Source organism: Giraffa tippelskirchi, chromosome 8 (genome assembly GCF_054371585.1).
Source record: "Giraffa tippelskirchi isolate mGirTip1 chromosome 8, T2T-mGirTip1v1.2.pri, whole genome shotgun sequence".
NCBI lineage: Eukaryota > Metazoa > Chordata > Mammalia > Artiodactyla > Giraffidae > Giraffa > Giraffa tippelskirchi.
The window spans coordinates 134,971,651-134,996,755 of record NC_137282.1 but is presented as its reverse complement, the minus strand read 5'-3'; the positions used below and the strand labels follow the sequence as shown (position 1 = coordinate 134,996,755).

General features: G+C 42.2%; 1 protein-coding gene across 4 annotated transcripts in view; it reads right to left on the bottom strand.

Annotated features, from left to right (window-relative positions):
• The window catches only part of RUNX2 (RUNX family transcription factor 2), a 231,232-nt gene that overhangs the window by 121,449 nt on the left and 84,678 nt on the right, over window positions 1-25,105 (bottom strand). For 3 of the 4 annotated variants that reach the window (XM_081519008.1, XM_081519006.1, XM_081519007.1), the window contains 2 exons: window positions 12,191-12,549; window positions 3,427-3,583 (listed from right to left, as the gene is read on the bottom strand). In XM_081519008.1, the coding sequence (XP_081375134.1) occupies window positions 3,427-3,583; window positions 12,191-12,549 (516 nt within the window). Of the gene's footprint in view, window positions 1-3,426; window positions 3,584-12,190; window positions 12,597-25,105 lie in introns of those variants that run through there. The other variant, XM_081519009.1, reaches the window with a different exon arrangement.

Below are 25,105 nucleotides of genomic sequence, written 5' to 3'. Positions count from 1 at the left end.
AAAATGCATTGATGCTTCTCCACAATTCATAGAAACACCTCATATGGGAACAAAAGAAGGTGAAATATAAAATTCACCGTCCAATGTTCACAACAGAACCGATTTTCTATACAGATTTCATTTTAAAAAGCGTTGGGTCTGAGAGAAAGGAAACCAATATGAAAGTCTGACTGAAGTCTTCTAAAATCAAACCCTAAGAATCAAGATGTACTTTAACAACTAAAACAAAAGCCAAGGAGGTTCCTCCCACTTCTTACTGCCCCTTCAGAAGGAACATGAACCTAATGGTCAAGAAACTTCCAGAAACTATCACCCAACTAGGTCATTTGCTCTTGTCCCTATAAACAGTGTTACATTTCTGAAGTCAAATGTTTATATGAGTATTCATGACTTACTCCCTTAAATTAAAAAAAAATTTCCAAATCCCATTGTTTACTACTCTCCATAAGTGATAAAAAATGCAGGCTCTTCTTACGGAGCTAGCACTCATTAGGCAACTAATTGCAGCATCCTTAGCTCACCTAGGAACTAGTTTTGCAATGTGTCCTCAAGTCATATATTTTCTGAGATACACAGAGGACCTGTCCTTGAAAGACAGTTCCAACCTAGCCCGAGGGGCTGTCAGAAATAGTGGAGAAAGTTAAGACTATAAGCACAGATTGTATCCGGAATTGACAAAGTACCATGTTCTGCACGCTACAAGTGTTTAGAAGTGCTTGTAAATTAAAAGCAACTCGCTTGATGTCAAAAGCGAGGAAGCACACCAAGAAAACTTAAAGACCAAAGTCACTTTCAATACTTTGCTTAAAATATAAAGGAGAAAAAGAGAAAAGACAATTTAAAAATATAAGCCACTCTCCACTGAATGCAAGTTTCACCGATGCTCTCCTCGTATTCCAAAGCACTCCCAAAAGCCGCGGTCCTCGGATAACCCATAATGCCAGAGTAAGTAGCAATGTGACTGCTTTATAAATCGAAAACTGTTTTTTTAATTCCTGAGAGTGTATCTTTCTACTCATGAAAAAATGTAGCATTTGAGGAACTTGCCGTTTTTTTCATTTTTTAATGCTACTGAAAATAGAAAATGTAAATAGCCGGGCAACAAATACAATGGCAGCATCTTGTTGACCCAGACTTAAAAACTTGAGAGAAATATAGAATTGTGAAAATCAAAGAGGAAGCTGGAAGGGGACTGTTAGAAAGCAGGTCAGGTACACAGGCAGGTTAAGGGTTTCCTGCCACTGAAGAACTGACCCATTTTTTTTCAAAGGATAGTATCTCATCAGTATTCTCTGCCCTTTTTCCCTCTTCATTTCAGCTTGATATTACTGTTTCCTTTCATATAATATTAATGCCCTGATTTAAAAATCTATTATTAGTGATACATCAATTTTTCTTTCTCTCTCCACTCACTCCCCCCACCCCCAATCTAAGTCTCGAAGACAAGTCTGGACCAATTTCTCCATCCTGCCTCTGGCAGCAGACTGTGGCATTTCAGATCCTCCACCAAGTCCCGGCTGCTTCAAAGGAAAAATCCTACTTTCTTCAGTTAAGATCATAAGAAATATAGGGGGAGGGGGTCAGCTCTGTTTGGACATAATTACACTTCATCAAAAGAAGCTTTCTTCATCTTCCATGCGTGAAAAGTCTGCAAGCAGTTAAGTCTGTCTTTTTTTTTTTAAATATAAAAATTGCTATTTGGGAAACCAGCCAAAACTCAGAAAGCCAATATAGTAAAACAGTGCACACCCTTTGTTTCTCTTTGAAGTTTCTTAAATAAATATGTTGAGGGTTTACAAAGTACACTATCACTTTGCCATAGTTTCTACTCAAACTGATCAGAGAAAAGTTATGCAGCATCTGTATCATACAAAAGCAAGATAAATGAAAACTCTAGTTTGTATCTGTAAGATGATGTATAGTGCCTGGTCTTTTAAATACTAAAATTCAACAAAGTAATATTACATTAGAAGAAAGACATCCTTCAGAAGATACAGGTAAATCATCATGTTCAAATTTCTCTTGATTCTTACTGGAAAAAAAGAAATTTGTATTGTACTGTGGGCCTGCATAGTAACTGAGGGGAAAAATGAATACACACACATACACACTTTACACCTAATCAGTCAAGAATGAGATAAGATGTATCTTTTTTTTCCTTTTAATGAAAGTGAACTAAACCTGATACAGAGATAACCCCTTGAGTTTTGATTCTACCAGAGGCTCTCATTTTATTTCAAACCTTCAGTGACAGTATCTCATTAGCATGCATCATTTTTTTAAGTTAAAAAGTACAACTTCTTGGCCCTGTTCCTAGAAAGTAAACTAAAACTACTCACCGGAAACAGTCTTGCATGAATTTCCCTTATCAAGTTTTTACAATGGTAATAATTTGACATCTGATCCAAACTAAAGGGCAATTACTGGACATGGTTTAAAAATTGATGCTTCTCATTTCCTAACACAAACCTGGGTTGAAGTCATTCCACAGGTCTTTATAATTTATTTATAATTTATTTCACTCCAGTCCTAAAGTGGTCTATTTTCCCTCTTCTCATCAAAATACTTAAAATGGAAATGTCAGATTCAATCAATCAGTAAATGAACATAATACTTCTAATGAATGATGATTAAAAGTCTTGCCATAGAATAAGTTTAAAAAAAGCCAAAATACTGGTTTTCTTTGAGACTTTTTTAAAAAAATATTAACCGCATTTATGAAACAGCTATGAAAACCCTAAAAGGGATTATTTTCTCTTTTATGATCTTTTTAAGGATTCGTAATATGTGAATGGGGGGTATGGATGGTGGAAACTCTTAAATAATGTGGAAATATTTAGAGTCCTGATCATTCATCTGTCTAGGCAATTCCACATAGTCATTCTAACATAAGTAATACATTATTCACTTATTCAAATGAAAAGCCTTCTATAAAAGCCTATGATTTTTAAATAAGTTCCTATAGGAGTAAATTAAATCCTACAGAGGTAACATATGTGACAAGTGAAGAGCATTATGCTAGCTGTCCTTGCTACAACTTAGAGCAAAATTGATATTACCAGGAAATTGATCCAATGCACTCCCTTTTCTTTGCCCTTTGCCACTGAATGTACTCAGTTATTTGGCTCCTCATAACTCAGAACTTGAACCTCCAACTGTTCTTCCTTCCACCTCATATGCTCACACCCAGTGAAATTAGGAACTGGTCCTTCTGAAAACATTGTTTGAATTTTCAATATCATAAAACAAATGAAAAAGGCCTGAGTACTCACTAAAACACTCAACCTCATCTGGACGTATTTAAAGAAAACTTTCAGTAATTCTATTCAGTAGAAGGTGCTGATTTGTATACAGACTTAGCCTACATTTCATCAGAGGATCCTAACGTGTTTATTCCATTATCCATATGAAAAATCAGAGACCTACCTCTTCCACTCCGGCCGACAAATCTCAGATCGTTGAACCTTGCTACTTGGTTTTTCATAACAGCAGAGGCATTTCGGAGCTCAGCAGAATAATTTTCATCATTACCCGCCATGACAGTAACCACAGTCCCATCTGGTACCTCTCCAAGGGCTACCACCTACATAAAACAGGAAAGATAGCAGCAATAATGGCATATCAGCAAAGCTGAAAAACTGAGAATATAGTCTCATTGTAAAGGATGCATTGTATCAGGACTTAGTGCTCCAGTACAGGAATGGCAGATAGGAACGAGGCATCTGCATACGGGTTCAGATGCCACTTCAAACAGACCAACGTTTCAGGGCCCACCCATTTCAAAGGCATGCAAAAGTTTCCTTCATTTGTTGTTGGACTCTTCACAGAATACATGTACATTTTTATTAAATCCCCATGTTAAGTTGTCCATAGGAATTATGCCACAGAAGGAAAGCTGATGCCCCATGTGCAGACTGCATCATACATATTAAGGCACCGCCTGTCTGCAGCCTGGAGCGCCCTGAGGTGTGGTCTCAGCCAGATCATAGCGCCGCCCCCCGCCCCAAAAAAAAAGGAAGTGTGGTCAGCTCTATGGGAGAAGACATTTAGGGGAAACCTTACAGTTCCTGACTACAGGGAAACCTAAATATGGTGTGGGATCCAGAACTACACTTCACCTCCTTACTCTGAGCTGGATATTCAGCATTCAATCACACTGCAAATCATGACAGAATGCCCACTCTGCAGTGGGACCCAGTGGAATATACAAAGCCATCATGAGCTTAAAGTCTAGGTACAGGAGTAAAGACATGTAAAAGGCTGAAAATGATCAATGACACATGAGTGGTACAGATAGAAAATGCACCGTTAGCCAAACTTCGTCTCATCCTATCTGCCATCTTGGAATGACACACTTGCCTCCTTAATCTTCAGCAGTTAACCTGCAGCTGACCTCGGGAAAGTCAGGATCCAGAATAATCAGTCTTTGAGGTTAACAAACATTTTCACTGCTGCCAGGGAACACGCTTTTAACCAGGGTCGGCTAACTTGCAAATAGATGCCTCTGATTATCATGGAGCCCAGAAGGGACTGTCAGTGCAGAGTCTTTGCTGTCATACATAAAACACACTATTCTTAAACCTATTACCCCTCTTAATAATATCCTTTCTCGCAGCTAACTTCCAGGATCGTATAACATTCAGATGATTTCCATCTCTTGCTCATTCAGCTTCCAGATGCCCTTGCGGTGACTAAGCCATAGCTCCAACTACAGTAACCCCACCACCCTCCAATGACAATACCCATGTGTGCTTGCCTGTCTGGCAAATATTACCCTCATCCTTCTGTTCCTCCCTTTTTTGTCAAGATGTCCATAAAGCAAACCGAAGCATTTAATTCCGTGCTCCCAATACAATTCATACATAACTCTCATTAAAGCAGATTTCTTACAGCATGATGAAACAGACATGATCACTATACTTTAGAACTTCCTTTCCCACACCGAGGAATCCTGCTCCAACACCCCTCCACTCTGCCCTTGCTCCAGCCAGGGAAACAACCCAACAAACAAAAAGCAAAATAAACTTGTCAATATTTTTTTCACCTTTACTGTTCTTTTAGGCTGTTTCTCAGTTCTATGCCTCCTTTAGTACTCTGCTATTCGGTTTAAAATCTTAAAGCTGGCCTCAAATTATAGAACCCATTTCTACAGCATCCCATTGTACTCAAATGATCCTCATTTCAATGTACATATAGGAATGACCATCTTACTCCCTTTGATATGCTAGCCCAAAGCTTTGAGACTCTCTCTAGGGGCCCAGATTATATGAGACTAGAAATTTCAAGAGGCAAGGGCCTTCATCTGCCTTGTTCACCACTCTATGCTCAGCTCCCAAAACAGTGCCTGGCACACAGTAAGTGTTTGATAAATGTTTTTGAAATGAATAAATGAAAGAGCTCCATAAACAGCATCACGTCCCACCGCCAACAGTCCGTGAGAGAACCAGTTAAAGTTTGAGTCAGCACTCCCAGCTAGGGGCAATATGCCCTTGCTCCAAACTAATTTTCTGACAACTTTTTCCGTCCCAGAGGAGAGGGAATCATGCCCACTGTCCTTTACCCGGAATATACGGTTACTCTATTCAATCTAAGTCTCCCAGGTCAAGGGTAAATCCCAGGAGAACATGACTTCCTTCCTGCATACTTGATCTAGTGCCTCGAGTGGCTGCTGAACACAGGTAATGCTGTACCCATGACAGGGGCAAAGTACTCATCAACTTTTCAAATTCACAAGGCCAAAAATGTGCACATCTGAAAAATACTAAAATAACTGACTGTGTTTGCCAGTATTCATTTGAATGCTTGACATTTTTTACACTCAGCATATTGTGTTTTAACACCTGCTGTGTGGCTTTCTATGTCAAAGTAAATATGGAACCAGTAAGTGTATTAGTGAAGGCAGAAAAGTTGGACTCTTTAGAAGAGAATGCACCAAAAATCAAGAGCTCCCCCCCTCTTTTCCCCTACCTCTGTTACCCCTCTGCCATGATCGCAAGTAACTTCATCTCCTGAAACTACAGTTTTCCGATATAAATTGGAGATAATTTTTTAAAGTCTGTAAAATGTAGAAGATATACCATAAGTATAGAGTATAATTATAATGATGTGCTTTTAGTAACACAGCAGGCTAACTTCTGTTCCAAGTCGGCTGTGTGCTAAACACAGGCTTTTCCTTATAAGCATCCTTAAAGGGTTCAATTCAATATATAATTCTTTACTTCATGTCCTGAGATGTTTTTTGGTGCTGTTGAGAGATATAGGACTGCTGATGGGTTTCACTCCAGGCTGGCGAAATTTCCGGAAAAAAAGTGAAGAACTCCACCCCAATATAAAGATTTTTTAGAGCTCTGGGACATTATTATTTTACTGAATATTTTTAACATAATGGATTTTTTTTTTTAGTTAGAAGAAAAGGAAAATTGATTCAATATGGGAAAATATGAAAGAAAAGATCCCTAAGAGTGAAATACATAAATCCATTTTTCTTTTGTTAAGCAGTATAATAATGGCCATACTAAATAATGGTATGTTTTATGTATCACATTTAATAACAAAACAAACAGGTCATCACAAATTTTGTGAGTCTTCTATGAGGCTTACAACTTGGCCTGGAAAAAAAACGCTAACTAACAAGATCTAGTGATAACTTTTCCTGTTTTGGCTGAATTCTATTTTAGTAGCTAAATCTATTGGGTGTTTTTTTCTGCTATTCTCTCTACCAAATCAGACTGACTAATGTTTTTCTGAGGGAAAAGAGGGAGATAGAGAGAATATATTTGACTTTATATCAATAAGAAGTGTAATTATATGTTTGAGGGTTTAAAAAAAAAAGAAGTAGATCTCTGAAGCTAAAAAGTTTCCCTTGGAGATTCTCAACTGTGTTTATCTAAAAGAAAACCAAAAGAATCAAGAAATTTTTACACATTTCATCTGCACCAAACCCAAGCAATGGAAAACATTTTAAGGTGTAGAGAGCAATCAAAAATCACCTTTTAACTAGTATGTTTAGCACTCAAAATTTTGTTTCCACACCACCCAATACAAAAAGTTCTGTTCTGCAAAGAATAATTTGTGATGAAACTTTAACAGTTACTTTTCTAGGTGCTTTTCAAATATAAAATCTACCAATTCGAGAAACTTCATGGGGAAGAGGGAAGTAATTTTGTGTCCTGACATTTCAGAACAGAGAAAGAAGTTCCTTTATTTAGCGCACCTCACGATAACTAGCATTTAAATCATATGACAGAGCTTGTGAAAAATAAAGTAAAAAGATATTTAACTCTAAAAATGCTATTGAAAATTTTTATGAGGGTTCCTCTGACTAAATCTGTGAGTTACTCTGAAAGAGGAGCAATGGAGATTAACTCAGGCCCTTAAAATTGTTTTTGTGGTCTTATTATATGGAAACTTAAATTGCTTATGACATTTCCATTGACAGAAGTCAAGTCTTCGCTAATCAATTACTCTCAGAGACCAATATCACTTGGGCACATTGTACTTGCAGCAAAATTGAAATATAATTATTTTTCAAGATAGAATCTGACCAAATGTATCTTTGAAATATAAAGAAAGGTAAGGAGTAATTGCAAAAAGGAAAAGTTTAATTCCTATTGTAATTATTTAAAGATAACTTTAAATAAACTATCACAAAGTTTCACAAATATTACAGTTACTTTTGGACTCTAACCTAGAATTTAGAAAAACTCGATTGAACTGTAGAGAAAAGAGTAAATATAATATAAAATAGCATTTCTTAATTTTTCTACTATATGTCAAAGAGAAATTTGATGGGAATTATTTCAGTTTAAGCCAGAAATTCACGAGCCATGTATCAAGCTGATTTAGAGCATCTAACAGTGGATATTCTGGAATTCTAAAAAGATTAAAAAAAGCAATGCCAATGGGGCAAAAATAATGAATGACATTTTACCATACCTGTTTTCAAATATAAGTTTTTCAAATTTTTTGTTTATTTTCCATCTAAAACTATTTGTTTCCATTACCTTACCAGTAAGTTTTATACATACTCAATCCTAAAATTTTGAATTTTAAATAATTTTTCTTGCATTTAAAGGCATAACACAAAAATAAGCCTGTCTTCAAATAACTTGAGATCTATTATGATGTACACAGCTTTGCACAGCAACTCAGAGAAGGTTTAGCAAAGTTTTAACAGGCTTAATAACCTGTTTTCTTTGTTTAGGTATAATTACATTAAAAACATAAAATCTGATCGCTAATTATGTAAGGAAAATACAACTCATTATGTCACATAGTTATTAGCTACATACTTGCTTATGAAGAGAAAAATAGCCAATGATGCCGAAAAAATTATTTTCAAATAGAAATTGCTCCATCATTTTGAAACTCTACTTGTGACAAATACTGAAAGGTATTATTAAACATGCAGAATTAACTATGAGCAATAGATCATATATCAAAAAATGTGTTTTCTTTCTTTAACACTTCCAGAAAAACATATGATCCTGGTAAATATACAGACCAGTGTTCACTAACTTAAAGCAGTGCAATAGTCTTACACTACTTTTAACTTTAAAATACACATCTGGACTTAAAATTTCTGCATAGTGTTTCAGCTTGAAGCTATTTAAAGCAACTGAGTTACGAACCCTGAACACCAAGCTTCAGGATGAAAATGCTGACAGACTCCTAACTTACAAGGGTGCTACTGGCTACAGGGCTAACATGTTCTCCCCACTATATCTACCTGACCATTAACTAATACAATGAATTTGCATATCGCTTTCTCATCACTGGAACTACTCAAGACAGAAAGGGCCTGGGATCCTCTAATAGTATGCTTTAACTATTTTAAGCGTTCAGTGACATACACCTGAGAGAAATGTTAAAAATATTTATTTCCATTTCCTTGACACCTGGGAGGACTGAACATTTCAAAACTGCAGAACTTTGTTAAAAATATAATGCTAATAAACAACTTGGTGTAGTTTAAAGCATACAAGTTGTTTTGCACTTTTACATGTCAGCGTATAAATGAACTAAGTACTCTTGTATAATTCCAAAACAAGATCAGATGAACAACACTAATACATGACATGTCTTAATGCAATACACTACCAATATCATTTTGAAGCACTGTTTTAAGTTAACATATCAAAACACAGTCTACTGAATTCATTTCTGATCTTCTACTTTGCAGAGCTCAGTGTCACAGGCATAAAATATGGGCTCAATAAATATTATATTGATTTGAATACCAGACTTCTCAACAATTAAGTTCTATATTATATTTACCTGTCTGCTATCTATCCAACAATACTATAATTTACTTTGTACATAGCTCTGAATATGATAGCCAAATTGCTGTCACCACTTTTAAAACTGAGACTTCTTCATATTACTTCTTCTTTGCAGATGTATTTGATTATGTTGCAAGAGTCTAGAAAGTCTACCGCTCACAGGCTTTTATCTCGAAAGTAACGTAAAAAGAGGTTGATTTTACTAACATTCAGATGAAAACAAACAAAAAAAAATTGTCAAAATCTGGATGATCTGAGTATCTACACATCTTTTTCCAAAAGAGACAAAACTTCTGTACTGAGTGGATGTCAGCTGTCTGCCACTATTTGAATTTTGTTAAACACAAGTTTAGGGAGGTGGGAAAACATGAAAGTCAAGTTTTAGTTTAACTCAATTTATCTTTCAGTTAATACAAATTAAAACATTTAATTTAATATGGCCATGTGTTATCTATGGTTTTGTTTACTGGTTAAAAGTAAAATTACTCTATAATTAAAAATAAGTATGATGAATAACAGAGAAAGCAATTTATTTTCAAAATAATTTTAAAAGGGTGGTAGTGAGAAAACCTAAAGATAGCCAAAACATCTGAGAACAGCTCAAACTAAATTGTATTCTATCTTTATGCCAAAAATAGCCTTTCTAGTCAAAGTATTAATGCTCAGAATCAATTCAGCACCATAAATGCAAGAGTATAGTTCAAGACATTTATACCTTAAAACCATGTTCAGCAAAACTAACGCAATGCAGAATATCAAACATCCAGAGCCTTAATTTTTTCATATCCTGACTTCTGGCATTTTACATATATAATATCTATTTATTTTTATTATTTGCTGTTTTCATCCAGGGCTTTTTGTTTGTGTTTTGAGGGGATTTTGGGGGGAGCGAGAGGTGGGTGGAAACAAATTTACACTCTCACATAAGGCTAATTAGAAAATTCTGGACCCTTGGACAATGAATTGTAAAAGATATCTCTCACGTGAAAATCCACATTTCTACGATTCACCTATATTCTGAGCTTTCCATATTTCCAGGAAGGAACGCTTAACCTACAAAATGGGTAGTTTATAAAAGGAGAAATGGGACGATTAAAACACACACACGTTTCTTGAGCCAACTGCAAAATGAAACTTGCCCCAGAATGCAACATCCCCTTTCCATAATAATTCATTCTGATTCCTGCTCTGATAGAAAACCTAGCGAGATAACCAGCTCCAATTGACCTGGACTCCTCTTTCGTTCCACCCCACCCACACACGGAGTCTGAATTGGTGCGTGGGGCAGGGGGGTGGTCAACAACAAGGAACTGCCAGTGGCCCGTGGGAGTTTGGCCCCAGGGTCCACAAGGGAGGAATTGGCGGGATTCCTCCCTCCCCCCTCCACCCCACCCCAAGGCTTGGTTTACCCTGCTCTCCACAATCCCAGAACCCATGGGACCCAGGCCCACCTTCGCGGGTTCAGAGGCTAGACTGGACAGGAAGCATCTTTCTGCGAGCCCTCTCCTCCGCGTCTGGCTAACCGCCCCCTCCATCCCAAGCGCCTAATGCCACAAGGAGGCACGGCCCGGGTACCCCGTCTCTCCAGCAACCCGGGGCGCTCCCGGCTCTCGGGGCTCTGCGAGGCGGAGAGGGCGCCGGGGGCGGGGGGACGCCAATCGCATCACAGAGAGACTCCGGACCCTCAAACCCTCAACCTGCCGAGCCGCTGCCGGCGACTCAGGCTGCTGACATCCGCCCTCAAACTAACGGGCCAGGCGGACCGAGGAGGCCGCCGCGGGACGCGCGGGGGGTGCTCTCCAGCCTGGGGGTCACTGCCTCGGCGCCCAGGTCGCTGACCCGAGCCTCCCACGACCTTTCAGAAGCGGGAGGGACCTTTGGGGTCTGAGTTCTTAAAAGTAAGAATAAGGCGAATCTCACAGTGTCACCTCAGTTTTCAAGGCGGGCGAGCCGAAGGCATTTCGCAGGTTTCCCTTCAGCCTCGCGGCGCGGCCAGCCCCCGCCCCCTCCACTGGCCCGCGCCGCCTCGCTCTCGAGGGTCTGGCTCCCGGGACTCCCGGGCTCCCCCGCCTTCGGGTGCGCGGCGACCCCGGCGGCCCCGCCTTCCTCCGTAGCGGGCACCGACGCGGGTCTGCAGGCTAAGAGAACGCCCCCGTCCCGTCTTCCCATCACTCGCTCCCAGAGTCCCTAAGTTTGCCCGGACCCTCTCGGACACCCGTAACGCGGGCCATGCGCCGCCGCCAGCAACCAACGCCCGGCGGCGGCACCCCACTAACACCGGCCCCCGAGCCCGGGAGGGGCCGGGACAGCCAAGGCGCAAGCCGATCAGAGAAGGGGGCGCCGAGACTGGCGGAGGGCGTTCGGGTAGGAGAGGAGGAGAGGGTAGGAGCTCGCGGAATCCCGAGGAGGGGCGGCGCGGCGGCCCGCGGTGCGGGCTGGGCCGGGATGCCGGGGACCGGGGCGCGGGAGTCTCAGAGGAGAACGCCGGGGATCCTCGCCCCGGAGGAGTGGGGGGCGGGGTGGAGCTCGTCCCGACAGCGGCGCCGAGAGTGGGCACTGGGGGACTCCTGGGGGAGGGGAGATCGGCTCAGAGGAGTGGGTCGGGACGTTGGCCAGGAGGCTCGAGGGGTGATGAACGGATAGAGGGGACACGGGCGGAGGTGGTGGCTGCGGGCACAAGTGGAAGAGGGAAGGATCTGTGCGGGACCACTAACGCGGCGAGCCCAGCTGGGGGATCCCGAGGAAGAGGGCCAAACGGGGGTCCCTCAGGTCAGAGCCACCGAGGTAGGAGCCTTGCAGGCTTCCCGGGTCGGGACCCGGGCCCCCGCGGGCTCGGAGACGCCTGCGGGCAGGTCCCGCGGCGCCGAGCCGGGGGCGGGGGGGGGCGGGGGGCGGCCGCAGTTTCTTACCTTGAAGGCCACGGGCAGGGTCTTGTTGCAGCGCCAGTGCGAGGGCAGCACGGAGCACAGGAAGTTGGGGCTGTCGGTGCGGACGAGTTCGGCCGGGTGGTCAGCGATGATCTCCACCATGGTGCGGTTGTCGTGCGGCGGCCGCAACCGGGGCACAGCGGCCGCCGCCGCCGCCGCCGCCGCCGCCGCCGCTGCCGCCGCCGCTGCCTCCTGCTGTTGTTGCTGCTGCTGCTGCTGCTGCTGTTGTTGCTGCTGCTGTTGTTGCTGCTGCTGCGCAGCCACCACCGGGCTCACGTCGCTCATCTTGCCGGGCTGCAGGCTGCTGGAGGGGGGGCTGAAGCGCCGGCTGGTGCTCGGATCTACGGGAATACGCATCACAACAGCCACAAGTTAGCGAAGTGGCCGGGGGAGGGGGAGGAGGGTGGAAATGAGGGGCGAGGAGGAGGAAATTGGGGGGGTGGAGGCGAGACGGGGGGAAAGGGGCTGGAGGTGATGGGGCTGAGGAGGTGAGAAATCAAGTTCGATGAAGCCGACTGCCGGGCGGAGTCTGACGGGAGCCAGCGGCGGCGTTGCGGAGCAATCGGCTTGGCGGGTGGGGAGACCCGAGAGGCGCCGGTCTTGATGGAGCCTTTGGAACACCCGGGGTGGCAGCTGCGAACGGGCACCGGGACGTGTCTGGCCCGGGCAGGCAGGAGGCTTCAGTCTGCAGCAACTTGGAGTGGGGTCCCCTGGGGCACCGCGTCCTGGGTGCGCTGGCGCCCCCTCCCAGTTCGAGTCCGGCGGTGGAGCCCTGTGGGTTCAGCAGTCCAGCCCAGAGGCCAGTATCGCCGCGCGCTGCCCGCCACCGCCGCTCCGCGCCGCGCGCAGCTACCCAGCTGCAGGCGTCCGCGCCGCCGCCCGCCCGCCCGCGCCGCTGCCGCTGCCGCCGCCGCCTCCTCCGCGGCGGCCGCCGCTCCCCCCGCGCCGGCTGCGCACTCAGATTCCTCCCGCGGCGGCTGCCAGCCCGGCTCCCCTGTGCGGCTCCTTCCTTTCCCTTCTCCTCTTCTCGCCCTCTCACCGCCACCTCCTTGTATCCACTCCCTCCTGCTCTTTGCAAAGCTCCCCTGACCCTCGCGCTTCGAGGTGCCAGGAGGTAAGTCGCGGGCCGCGGATCTCGGGGCAACGGATCTCGAGGCTGCGAATCGCAGCCGCTGCCGCCGCCCGCCGGCCGCGAGAAGGAGCCCCCGGGACGCCGCGCGCAGCTTCGGAAGCCCAGAGAGGCGGCCCCGAGCTAGCGGGATCTCGCCGGGTCGCGTCTTCTTGCTTCTCGCCCTCTCCTGCCAGGACAAGGAACCCCCTTCTTGGTCCAGGGAGATTGAAGCTGAGAAGCCAGAGAGCCGCTGGCTGATCTGACTGTCGTTATTTTTCGTTTTAACTTCAGGAGAGGAGGAAGGAAAATTCTTGAGCGTCTGTGCTTGCTGACTTCTCAGCACTCTTCACCCTTCCCCCACCCTACCCCCCCACCTCTGCCTGAGAGGCTCCCGAGGGAAAAAAAAAGAGATTTTGCAGGGTTTGGGTGTGTTTTTCTTTTTTTTTTTCACTTAAGTGACACAAAAAATTGGGATGGAGGGGACACTTGTCAAAATAGTTTTTAGAAACTCAAGTGGGCGTTGGACACTTTTTTCTTCTATATTCAAACTAGTCGTTCCTAGAGAACAAGGATGAGTTTTTTAAGGACTAGAAAACTGTCAGCTTGATGATTAAAATAAGTTGCAAAAACCCTCGCTGGGGGAAAACCCTAGCAGTTTTCCATGAATTTCTAACTTTTATTGTCTATTCTGCATCTAAAACTAGGTCTAAGGTCTTAACTTTCTCCCCCACCACTCCCGGGGGAAAAAAATTAAAAGTACAAAATAAAATATTCAAAATGTTTCAATGGCTATTTATTTATGTATTTATTTCCCAATGTGGGTTTAAAAAGCGACTTTGGATCCCCCAAAAAGTTGTGGTCGAGAGGATGAAGGAGCGCAGAAAAAAAGCAGCCGTTTTACCTAAAATGTGGTTTTTGGAGGCTGGGATTTCTAATGATTAGGTTTTTGTGGTTTATATAGACACGACTCTGGCTAAGGCGATCATTACGCTGATGAGAGTCAGAAGCACGTGGGTGTCTCCGACCAGCCTCAAACTCTGAGCCTTCAAAACAAATAAAACAATGTGCGGCGCCCGCAGAAGCCGGGAAATCCGCTTGAGGCTATTGCACCCCTAAAAAGGGGGCACCGGGCTGTTTCCCCTCGAACTGTACTACTAAGTTCCTGGCTGTCAATCTCCTTTAAACCTCGCAAAGCTTGAAAACGTGTCTGTAAGAAGAATCATCCGTTGCCAACGTTTCAAAGATGCCTAACAGGGTAACTGACACTACACAGTAATAAGCGACGTTACAAAAGAAATGAAAAGTTATAGTGCCTCCTCTTCGGAGTATTCAGTGAGATAGTTGAGTCATCACTCATCCCCACCCCCCTCCATCTTATTTAAACCAATTCAAATACCCATTAATCGGCGTTTTTATTGCTCTGCGCAAACGCCTCTCTCACTCTGGTAGCGACCTGCCACGACCCTCCCTCCTGGTTTTTAAAACATCGCTTCCACGCTCCCAGCCGGCGCTTGCGGCGGGGGGGGGTGTCTGTGCCTTTGAAAGGGCCTGGAAGAGAGAGCGTGGGGGCTGCGGCAGAGGGGACCCGGTGCCTGTCCAGGACTGTGGAGCCTATTTCAAGAGCAAGATGAACTTGGAGGGCTGTAGTTGCCTGGCTTGGGGACCACTAAACAGATGCCCTCTGAAGAGATGCTCCTTCGACTAAGGGGCTTCCAACCGTGGGAGCGGAGGCGGGGGCGGGGATGGCTAGGCTAGGCGAGCTCCCTCACGGGGGTAAGGATGGGGTTCAAGGGACACTGCTCCGTCTTTCCTCTTTGGGGCTTATTTTTACCTTCCCTTTCCGCATCGACAACTCCACGCCTCCCTCGTCCGACTTCTCCTTCCCCAATTTTATCTCCGCGTTCCCGCCTCCCCCCCCCAAACCCCCGCAGATTCGAGCCTAGCCGCCGCGCCCCTGCGTGACTCATTCTGCATCACCTGCTAGGACACCCCCCTGCCCAACCTACTCCTCGACCCCAGACTACTGGCTCCGAGCCCGGGCTCCAGCGGGATGTGAGAACCCACTTATCACTACGGACTTGATGCGCAGCGAGGAACGGTGCTGTCTCCGGCGCGTGCGATTTTTAATTATCTTTTCGGTCACAGGGGAGAGCTCTAACCCCGGGCACCGCCTCGCCAGTGGCGCGCACGAGGGTCGGATCTTCCCCAGCCGCACGCGGTGGACCAGCAAGGGGAAGCCGGGCTTACCCTTCAAAAAGACAGAAGAGAGACCAGACTGCTTGCATTAATTTTTTACCTTATTCCCCCCACCCCTGCCTCCACTTAGTCACATGCGCTGGGGCACACATGCTCACAAATCCCCACGCCGATACAGAAATACACACAACTCATACACAAGGCTTTTTTTTTTTTTTTTGCCTTTCAGCGGGACAGTTTTGTTTCGGGCACGTTGTACCTCAGTCTATCAAAGATCTCTGATTTGGTTTGTTGCCTTTTTTAATGTGTAGGGGCTGCAAAGGAAGAGAGAAGTTACCGGAAGCTGATTATTTCTGTGGTCAAGGGAGATAAAATTTGAGTAACTATTAATACCACAGTCGGTGTCATGCCGCCTTCTCTGGGGTTGTTCCTCTCCCTGGAAATCCGGAGAACCAGTGACTACCAGAAAATGTGGTGACGCTAAGTAACAGTCAGTATTTCGAATATGGGCGACCAGACGGGTTCTTTTTTGAAAAAGAACTTCTAGGGCAGTTGAACTTAAGTAATCATTTTGGGGGCTTTTCCTCTTTCTTCGCTGCTGTTTTGTTTTACTTAGTGGATAGCAAAATATGCAGGCCTCAATGTTTGGGTGCTTTGACTGGGGATTTTAAGGGTGATTTAATCAATGTTGAATTATTTATTTTAATTAATCATATCCGGTAATTCAGCTTTATAGCCTGTCCTTGGACATCCTCCCTTCTTTTCACATTTCAGTGGAGCTAATATAAGCAACTCTTGGAAGTTACTAGTCTTGGATCCCTTAAAATATCCTACAGTTATTTATAATGTGGAAATGAAATTTTCCACTGAATACCCTAACAACATTTCAGGTATCTGGCACAGTGGATTTTCAGTCTCCTTTCAAAAATATCCTCTTGCTGAACATTCACACTTTCAACTGGAGCTGACTGAGCCTGGAACTGATGATGTCTTGGCTCAGAGAGTTATTCTTAAAGGAAGAAAACATTTTTACAGACCCCTAAACTGAACCTCTCCTGGTAATAGTAGGCACAGAGGGAAACTGTGAAATTTTACATGTGTGTATTTTGTGCTGTAGTTTGCATGAGCTCACTCTTGGGCTTAATTTTTTTTTTTTCTACCTCGAAATGTTCAGAAGAAATCACCCACTAGATTCCTCTTCAGAAATATGCCTCTCTTCTGTTGTACATTATGGCATTTAAAAACAAACACGCATTTTTCTGAACATGTAGCTATTCCAGAAAATACAGGCATAATTTTCCCCTCCATCTCCTTTAACATTTAATATAACTGTTTAGTAACAACACCTGGAAATCCTGACTTTCCGGACAAAGAAAATGAGATGTGAAACAGTCAAGTTATTTATCTAGTCAAAGAACTGAGTTCTCAAAACCGAGACCAGAAGCCGTGCTTCTTTCATTCAAGTTTTCTCTTCTAATTGCTAAATCATTTTAAATATACTTTTTCTTGATGAAGAGTGGAAAAGTCACTCTAAAATCGTAAACTAGTTTTCAGTGGGTCAGCTCATGAAGAGGGACAAACTTTCAGACATGCAGCGAAAAATCATGACATATTGATGATCGCTAAAGTTTTGAATGGTTGGATGGGAAAACCTTATAAACAGAGGCATCTTTACAGAGTTTTCCTTTGAACTGTGAGAGTGAAATCCACTCAGCTCTTGTAGAAGTAGCACTGCCACTAGGCCAGGAATTGTCACATTACAGTCCATAGGCCAAATCTGGCCCAACACCTATTTTTGTACAATCCACAAGTTAAGGATGGTTTTTGAATTTTCAGATAGAAAACAATTTGGAGAAGAAGAATACTCGTGACATATGAATCTGATATAAATTCAAATTTCAGTGTCCACAGCTCTATTCATACAATTATGTAGTTATGGAAAGGACTACGTGGCCTGCAAAGCCTAAAATATTTAATATCTGTTTTGGTTTTTTTTTCACAGAGAAAGTTTGCCAATCCCTGCCCTGAAAAGGATACAACAGCAGAGTAGCTTACTCTTTTCTGTATAAAATGTTAGTTAGACTAATATTTTTCACTTAATCATTTTGGATGTGCCAAAACAGAGAATGAGGAGTTAATAATTTTTCCCTAGTTGTTTAAGCACGCTTGTCTAGCACACCTCTATATGTCAGCATCTTCAACTGTCCTTCATAGTGGGAGTACATTAACTGCATAGATGAGTAAGGGGTAAAGAAATTTACATGTCATCTGAACATGAAAAAAATACATAAGGCTTGCATAGGTTTATTCCATCTGTTTTACAGACGATTACACAAGAAACACAAATGAGCTTACCAAGAATTTTCTGGTATACAAGATTTTCACAAGGCCTGCAATGCAGGAAACCCTGGTTCAATTCCTGGGTCGGGAAGTTCCCCTGGAGAAGGGATAGGCTACCCATGCCAGTACTCTTGGGTTTCCCTGGTGGCTCAGATGATAAAGAATCCACCTGCAATGTGGGAGACCTGGGTTCAATCCCTGGGTTGGGAAGACCCCCTGGAGGAGGGCATGGCAACCCACTCCAGTATTCTTGCCTGGAGAATCCCCATGGACAGAGGAGCCTGGTGGCCTACAGTCCACGAGGTTGCAAAGAGTCGGCCGCGACTAAGCACAGCATGTTTATACTTTTAAGACAGTTAGCTTCATAACTTACGTGATCCCAAAGCTTTCTGACTTTTTTAATTTTTATACATTTCAATACTGTATGATTTGTTGTAAACTCATTCAGTTTTTCCCTTTGTCAATGAACCTATAAAAATTTGCATGGCTGTAACAAGAGATGAAGTGTTTTGTAGTTGGGGGGTTAGCATCGTAAACTTTTCCTTGTTGCTCCAGTTAGCATTCCCATGGGCCATTTTCAGGCATTTATAAGAGAGTGCAGCATTGTCATAAAAAGGCTGACGCTTGCCATGTGATCTTCCACATTTATGGAGCACCTGCCTAATTGTATGCCAGGAGCGACACGGACTAGAGCGGTACATGTTATGTTTGACAAAAAGATCAGCTTCCTAAATGATACCCTCTCTACCTGAGGTGACAACGTAATTTGTAAGAAGAATCTCATTTATTACCTAGAAGTCAGAGAAATAAAACTTATTTTCTTAAATCAGCCCTTTGTTATTTTGATGTTGGCAATTGTCCTGTGTCAGTGGCAGTGATCTCCAAGAAGTAGTGGAAAATTATATGTAAAACCTTATAAAAGTCTGTGATGAAGCATCTAAAAACAGCCAAAAAAAAAGGTTTCCCATAGTAATTTATTTCTTTATTGATGAGCCTGCATTTTATCTTCTAGATACCAAGGCATGTTGCTATCCAACTCTAATCCCACTGCCTACAGTTCTGAAGTTTCACTCTAGACTTTGGGATGGTAGCCTGAACTATTTGTCCCCTCTCTCCAACTTGCCATCAGGGTAAGAAATATAAATCGTAACAGTCTTAGTCCTTATAACAAAGTACAAAATCAGCCTTTGCACAGTCTGAGAAATTTGAACCCCCAACAAGAGAGGCAACAAAAATAGAAGAGGAAAAAAGAACAGAATAGAAATAATCCAACTTGGTTCTCTTAGCTGCAGTCCTAGGGGATGCCAGTCCTGAGTCATCATCCTAATTATTTTTTTCCTCTTTATTTCATACCCAGAAACTCTTTCTCCAGTGTTTTCCCCTAGGATTTCCTGAACTAGACTTTTCTCAGAAAAAGCACATTCTTTTTCCCATTTAGCCATGATCAAGTTCTATACTCGATGATTCTTTTCTTTTGTTTCATTTCACATGATTCCCCTAAATTATCCTGTTGTTGTTGTGTGTGTGTGTGTTAGTTGCTCAGTCGTGTCCAACTCTTTGAGACCCCGTGGACTGTAGCCCGCCAGGCTTCTCTGTCCTTGGAATTCTCCATGGCAAGAATGCAGGAGTGGGTTGCCATTTCCTTCTTCATGGGATCTTCCCAACCCAGGGATTGAACCCAGGTTTCCTGCATTGCAGGCGGATGCCTTACTGTCTGAGCCACCAAGGAAGCTGTTGGGTGAGATTTGTTAATCACACTCCTATAAGTCACAATTTTTCTCTAGATCATTTTTCTTCCCTGAGGGTGCCAAAAATCAATGTATTGCCTCTCAGGTCCAAATTCAACTTTTTTACCTGCTCTGTAAAAATGGATCTGGGCCCTTTAAATATTCTTCTTACCCACTGACATCAACACTTTGTCAGTAGGGGGCACTGGAGAACCGTTACAGAGGAAAATGGTTTTGCTTCCTGGTTCTCTCATGCTCAGCAGAGCAGGTTGCCACAACCCAGTAAGTGTAGCTTCTCCAGCTCTCAGCTCCTGCGATACCCACTTCCCCAGGGCTCAGCTGCTCTAGCAAAGTTGGTTTCTCCAGTGCCAGGCTTCTGTTGTGCACAGCCAGCTGCCAGCAGCACCCAGCATTTTCTCCCCACATCCTCCACCTTTGTTTTGTAATGGCGTGCCTCTGGCAAGACACCTACTTGGAAACAGCTTTCCCTCGCACCCTAGAGGGTGGATTTCCAGCAATTTCCACCAGTGCAACTTCTGTGCCCTACACTCAGTCAAGGCTGTGCTCTCCCAGTGAGATGTGTATCTCAGCCCTGGGGCAGGTGGAGAGGGGCAACTCTTTCCTGGTTACGCTGTTTCAGTCCTGAGGGTAGTGGATGCTCTTCTTCCTATGGTCTTAAGAATTCTCTTGACTTCTTCCTAGCCAATTTTTTGCGACTCCAATCCATTGTTATAGTCAATAGTTCCTTATAGTAGACTGTTCTTGTTCAAATTACTATGTGAACATAATTGAAAAGAGCTTATTGCAAAATACAAAATATCTGAATTTCTTAAACAGTGCTTTGTGGTCTTGCTTTCCTCAATTTTTCCAGACTGATATAGTAGGGATTACATTTTCTATCCTCCAAAATGTACTTGTTTACAGTGGTTTCCATTTTGGGTCACTCCATTTGGGTCATTATAAGATGAGCATTTCCAACATTACATTACATCTATTTAATTTATCTCTACCTAAGAGGTATGATAAATATACATTTAAAAGACATTAGGAATTGCCTGGTGATCCAAGGGTTAGGATTTGGCTCTTTCACTGCTGCAGCCAGGTTCAATCCCTGGTTGGGAAACTAAGATCCTGCAAGCTTCACAGAGAGGCAAAAAAAAAAAAAAGCATATATTTTTAAGAGATGGAAAAAAAAATGTGTATTTTTAAGAGAAGGTATGGAATGGACAGAGAGTATAGGTTAAATGGGTCAATATTTTCTCCCCAGAGTCCTCTTGATGTCTCTCATGAAATCCCATAGTCCACAATGTGGTGCACACATATGTATCGGAATATTACTCAGCCATTAAAAGGAATGCAATTGTGCCATTTACAGAGATGTAGATGGACCTAGGGGCTTCCCAGGTGGTACTAGTGGTAAAGAATCTGCCTACCAATGCAAGAGACATAAGAGATGCAAGTTCGATCCCTAGGTCGGGAAGATCCCCTGGAAGAGGGCATGGCAACCCACTCTAGCATTCTTGCCAGGAGAATCCCATGGACAGAGGAGCCTGGCGGGCTATAGTCCACAGGGTCACAAAGAATCGGACATAACTGAAGTAACTTAGCACACACACAGATAGACCTAGAGACTTCCTGTCATACAGAGTGAAGTCAGAAAGAGAAAGTAAATATCCTATATGAACACATATATGTGTAATCTAGAAGAATGGTATAGATAAACTTATTTCCAAAGCAGAAATTGAGGCACTGGCATAGGGAACAAGTGTATGGATACCGAAGGAGTAAGTAGGGGATGAGATGGACTGGGAAATTAGGATTGGCTTATATTCACTACTGTGTATGAAAGAGATAACTAATGGGAACCAACTGTATAGAACAGGAACACTAGTCAGTGCTCTGTGGTGACCCAAATGAGAAGGAAATCCAAGGAAGAGGGAATATATGTGTATGTGTGACTGATTCACTTTCCTCTACAGCAGACATTAATACAACATTGTAAAGCAACTACACTCAAATAAAAACTAAAGTGAAAAAATATACAGAAATAAAATCACACACAAAAATTCCAGAGCTGCTCCATGCCTAGATCTGATAAAAAAAGTTGGCATCAGGGAAGGTGGACAGGTATCTTGCAGGATGTGGAGAGCAAAATGCTACCAACCCAAGAAAGCCAGGGAGCCGGATTAGACGATGCTGACTTATTGTACTTGAAGTCAGAGACTAGGCAATGCTATCTTTCTACAGTAAAATAAACCACCAAACACTGGATGAAACAAAGTAAATAAACATGGTATTGCCAATTTTCTCCCAGCTTTTAATATGCTATATGCATCTTGAAACTCCATGAAAATAAACTAGAACATACTATTTCCCAAATTTACTTAATTATTGCTTCTGAGCAGATTTAAAGGTCTTTGAGGTATGTTTAGAAAATCCAGTGTTAAGTCAAAGTGGAAAAAAATTGTTGCAACGTTAAAGGGACTATCCTGTCTAGAAGGGAATATTGTAACATAGTAGGGAAATTAAGTTGGCTAAACTACTTACAGCTACGTCACAAAGGGCCATGGTACTATGATCCCTACCTTTGTACACATATACAGGAAGGAGAATATTTAAGCTGCTTCTAGAAGCCTTGCTCTTGGTCCTCATCCTACTATTCTAGCCCATTCACCCTTCTTGGTCCAAACGGAAGAGTTTAATGGAAATTTCTCTGAGCAGGGCCAGTAGGAGGGTGAGACAGAAGAGCCTGCAAAACAGGGTCCAATCCTGTTTTATTTTAATTTTTGGCCATGCTGTGTGGCATGCGGGATCTTAGTTCCTCAACCAGGGATTCAACCTGTGCCCCCTACAGTGGGAGCATGGACTGTTAACCACTGGACCTCCAGGGGTCCCCATCCTATCTTTATTTAAAGTTTTCATACTTTTGGTATTAAATTTGATTTTTAAGAATACTGCATGAAAATAGTATCGTGAGTAATAGGTTTCTTGGAATGCCCTCAAATTTTATATTAAAGGCCAGGGCCTCAATTTCTTTCATCCTAATCCTAGCCCAGCTCTGTTGGATATGGAACTTACAGAATGATTCCTGACCTCCCTGCTTTGTCACCATCTTTCTTTTTTTAAAATCTATTCCTAAAGGCAAATACAAATTGCAATAATTCCACATTCTCCCAGAAAAGAACACATATTATAACTTTCAGTACCTAACTGAGGTTTCAATAGCAGATAAAACAGAAGAGTTTGACCTTCAATAAAATAATAATATGTAAGGGTAACTGTGTGTATACCTGGTTATCACTCTTTGGCAACAAAATAAATCATCTGCTTTTTATTATGCAATTTTTAAAAAGGCAAAAATATGCCTACTTTGAGGTTTAACTCTGTTTTTAGAAGAACTATCTTCAATTTTACTTAAATATGTTGTGAACACAATACACTTAGAGCCTGTTATTTTTCATTTCTGTAAGTATTGTGTTGGTGTTAAATTCATTAGATTCTTTCAATAAATGAATTCCATTATCAAATCTTTACAAGAATTGTATTAAAGACATTTCCTACTAGTACCAACGTGGTGGAAATAAACTTCCAGCAAAGTGGTGGTGGGAGGGGAGTTAAGACATTTTTTTAAAAAAAGCTTACTTGGCTACTGTTCTTTCCTCTCTCAATACAGTTCTTTTTCTGTTAATTTACATCTTTGCCCAGAGAATATGTTTATTTCTATTTCCTAAGTAAAATCTCTAACTTTTCTATAGTTTTTTATGACCAGGTTTGAGGCTTAACCATGACTTGTTGACTCTTAAGCATTCTGAAATAGCAATTTTCTACATGCCTTAAAACTTTCTACTTGACTATTCCTAACAAATCTTAATTAAGATTTTGACTTCTGCATTTAGGTCAGATTTATATGAACCTGGCTAATCAATGAATCTAAAAATCCTATTGGGTGACACTATTCTCATTATTGTCAAGTAAAAAAGAAACTGATGAATTGTTTCAGATATTTATCTGATTTACTTAGCTTAAAGCTTATTCTTCTCTAAGATTGCGGAAAATGTGGGTTGCATCTAGTAATTTCATTGAACATAGTCTTTGTTCTGTTTTTAACTTCTTCACAGCAGTTTATCCTTATTAAAGGGCATTATTATTATAGTATGCCCATAACTGTAAACATGGAAATGACTTGAGGTGTTACAGTTTATTATGTATTGTCATTCAAGATTTAATCATGGCTTCTTCACTACTGATAGTATTATTCACACACACAAAATACCTTTTTCAAAAGTATCTATGATAAAACTTGAACTGTGAAAAATATTAATAAGGAGAGAATTACAAGAAGTATGATACATAAGAACCATAACTCATCTTAAAGTCAGCTTTAAAACTTGAAATTTTTCAGTTTTCAACTTTGTTTTACAAACTTTTATAAACTCAGTCATAGAAATTCCCTCTCATCAGAGATCCAGCAAAAACATTTCCATTCAGAGCTAAAGTTTCGATAGAATATTTCCAACTGTCAGTGTTAAAAATTTTAAAAACTGGAAGAAAAATAGTTGAAAAGTTGCTTTGCATTTGTCACTGAAAAAAAGGGGATGGTTTATATCTAAATAAATTAAAGTCTAAACAGTCCATCAGTGATTTTTATTACACATGTATAAAAAGAAAAATAAATTTGTTTTAATTCATTCACTTCTCCCTTGAAATCATTGTATTATGTGAGAATCTATGTGGCCTTGATAATTTTAATACAAGTCGCTCAACTTTCTTTTCTTCTTGGTCAGAGAGCATGAAATTTGGAGCCACCGAAAGAAAAAAAAAAACTTTCAAAAGGTTTATATTGAAGTGGAGATTTGATCTCTACCCTCTGAACTCCCTTCCAGGGGCAGAGCAACAGGACCACATAGAAGTATGTTTCTTTTCAGCACGTTTTAGAAGAGAGAGTAGCAGTGCAAAATGGGAAGTGTACTTGGCACATCTTTTTAGCTAACTCCCCATAAAACCTGTAACAAGGGCTCTAGACCAACATGTCCTATGACCTCACAGAAATTTCCATTTGAAGATTCATTCTATAAACAGTCAAGGTCAATATGTCCAATATACCTAGCTCATTGTTCCAAGCAGAAAGGGAAACAAGGGACATTTATGCTGCCAAAGCCCAGTACAAGGTCCTTATATTTCCCCCATCTTTATTAACATTCCCACTCCACACAGGATTGTGAATTCCATAATGATAGGGACTATGTTTGGCTCACAAATAATCTGAAACCACACCACTGAAGAAATCCAGGGAATTCCATTCCTACTGTAGTCCATGTATAACAATGTGAACAATGTTCCCTGGAGTGATATAACATGGTAGCATATGGCAGTGAGCATAAAGCCTGGCTTATATTAGTAGTATGTGACCAATACACATGAGTTGTTTGAATGAATGAATATTCTCCATTGGGCAGAAACTTGGGTATCAAGATAAGCTAGTCTTCTCCATCATTTTCCACTTCTACTCTTTCACCTAATTCT